This window comes from Bidens hawaiensis, unplaced genomic scaffold (assembly GCF_021521415.1).
Source record: "Bidens hawaiensis isolate Kalapana, Puna unplaced genomic scaffold, B.hawaiensis_p1.1 tig00055277_1, whole genome shotgun sequence".
Lineage (NCBI taxonomy): Eukaryota > Viridiplantae > Streptophyta > Magnoliopsida > Asterales > Asteraceae > Bidens > Bidens hawaiensis.
In genome coordinates this window covers 5576-7562 of record NW_027499994.1, presented here as the reverse complement: position 1 = coordinate 7562, position 1987 = coordinate 5576, and the positions used below count along the sequence as shown (strand labels likewise).

Genomic DNA, 1987 nt, shown 5'->3' with positions numbered 1-1987 from the left:
AGAATAACCAATGAAATGTTTTGATTCATTTTATAGCAATTTTAGATCTTGTAACAGTTTTATGATTTTGGACTATTGGTCATTTGATTTTTTAAAATCGACCCGAACCTGTTTTGACATGAACTAAATTAGACCTGCTTAATATCGGCTTGTGACCTGTTTTTCATGCCTATATTGCATAATATCGTATTGAGCGGATTAATATTTATTATGTTGTTGAACAGGGCAAATGCATCCCTATAAATATATGCCACATGCCATGAACAACTTAAATTTCTCTCCATCAATGTAGGATCTTAATGTTCAACAAAAATATAAAACAAGTCTTAACTATCATTCCATCAAATTTTCTGCTTTCAAGGTTAATAATGGATGCATCAAGAACAAAATCAACTTCCAAGAAACCAAAATATTCAAGATTTACACAACAAGAGCTTCCCGCTTGGAAACCGATCTTAACCCCGAAATGGGTCATCGCATCATTCGTAACCATAGCCATTTTATTCACCCCCGCGGGTCTTGTATGTTTATGGGCATCCGAACACGTTGTAGAAATCATTGACCGTTATGACGATGAGTGTCTACCTGAGTCCCACAACACCAACCCTGAATCATTTATTAAGAGTCGTGATACAAACAAAACTTGCGTTCGAACACTAAAAGTGCCTCGAAAAATGATCGCACCTGTGTTTGTTTACTATCAACTCGATAACTATTACCAAAACCATCGCCGGTATGTCATCAAGGTGTGCATTGGATCCTTCGATTTTTGTTTGTATTTTTATTTTTCTTTATCCATCATATATGCGGTTTTTGTCATCAGATATATGAAAAGTAGAAGTGACAAACAATTACGAGACCCTGGTGCTGCGGGTGAAGTCGATGACTGCAAGCCCATAGAGGAACTGCAAGCGGACCACGACAAGCCTATAGTTCCATGTGGACTGGTCGCGTGGAGTTTGTTTAACGACACATACAAAATCTATAAAGGAAACAAAGCTATGGATATCGACAGGAAAAATATCGCATGGGAAAGCGATAGAAAGTATAAATTCGGGTCAAATGTGTACCCGAAAAATTTTCAAAAGGGAGATTTTGTTGGGGGTGGCGCGCTAGACGAGTCAAAACCGGTAACTATGTATTATTTCTTACAATCAAGTAAATAGCATAAAAAGCCTAGAAAAACATACTTATTTTTAATGAAAAACATGTACTTTATTTATGTGTTGTAGTTAAACGAGCAAGAGGATCTTATCGTATGGATGAAAACTGCAGCATTACCTACTTTCAGGAAGCTTTATGGGAAGATAAACACGGATTTGGAGGCGAACGAAACGATCACGGTTGTGATAGAAAACAACTACAATACATACGAATTTGGGGGAGAAAAGAAAGTTGCTCTTTCGACAGCGAATTGGATTGGCGGGAAAAATGATTTCTTTGGAATATCATTTCTCACTATTGGTGGTGTTTGTTTTTTTGTGGCGATTAGCTTTATACTTTTGTATGTTTTAAAACCGAGGCCTCTCGGAGATCCGACCTACTTGTCGTGGAATAGAAATCAAGACAAGTAGGTTGTTGTTTTCAGTATTATCAATGTTGGCATGTTATCACATTGTTATTATGCTTTTGTTCTTTAGTACAATTTATATTAGAACTTAGATAAGATACCAAAAATATATAGATCTCTAAAAAAAACTTTATGAGTTACCAAAAAACTATATGAAAATATAGATAAGTAAAATAAAACTGTTACGGTTAGATTTTTTAAAATATTATAGTTCTTATTAATTGTTTTATAATCTTGTTCCGTTGGATATTTCCGTTTGATCACACTTGGTTATATCTATGTTTATCGTATGCACCTAGTGTTTCACTTATCTTTGTACCATTTTGGCCATTTCATAATATATACATTTAAATAACTCCAAATCTACAAAATTACAAATGTTAAAGATTAGTGATGTCCACTAACAAAAACAAAATC

The 1987-nt window shown here is 34.6% G+C and overlaps 1 protein-coding gene across 2 annotated transcripts; it reads left to right on the top strand.

The window, feature by feature from the left end:
* Positions 1 to 239: 239 nt before the first annotated feature.
* Positions 240 to 1686, top strand: LOC143601052 (ALA-interacting subunit 1-like). 2 transcript variants are annotated; one of them, XM_077078561.1, is made up of 3 exons: positions 585 to 746; positions 824 to 1130; positions 1233 to 1686. In XM_077078561.1, exons 1-3 carry the CDS (start codon positions 736 to 738, stop codon positions 1572 to 1574), a joined length of 660 nt encoding a protein of 219 aa, XP_076934676.1. In that variant the 5' UTR covers positions 585 to 735; the 3' UTR covers positions 1575 to 1686. The 2 variants fall into 2 exon arrangements, with proteins under 2 accessions (XP_076934675.1, XP_076934676.1); XM_077078560.1 differs by having other exon boundaries at positions 240 to 1130.
* The last annotated feature ends 301 nt before the right edge of the window (positions 1687 to 1987 follow it).

Excerpts from the sequence above, each read along its gene's own strand:
- LOC143601052 (XM_077078560.1), top strand. The coding sequence starts at position 300 with ATGTTCAACAAAAATATAAAACAAGTCTTAACTATCATTCCATCAAAT. Across the intron at positions 1,131-1,232 it reads CGCTAGACGAGTCAAAACCG|TTAAACGAGCAAGAGGATCT; the intron begins GTAACTATGTAT and ends TATGTGTTGTAG.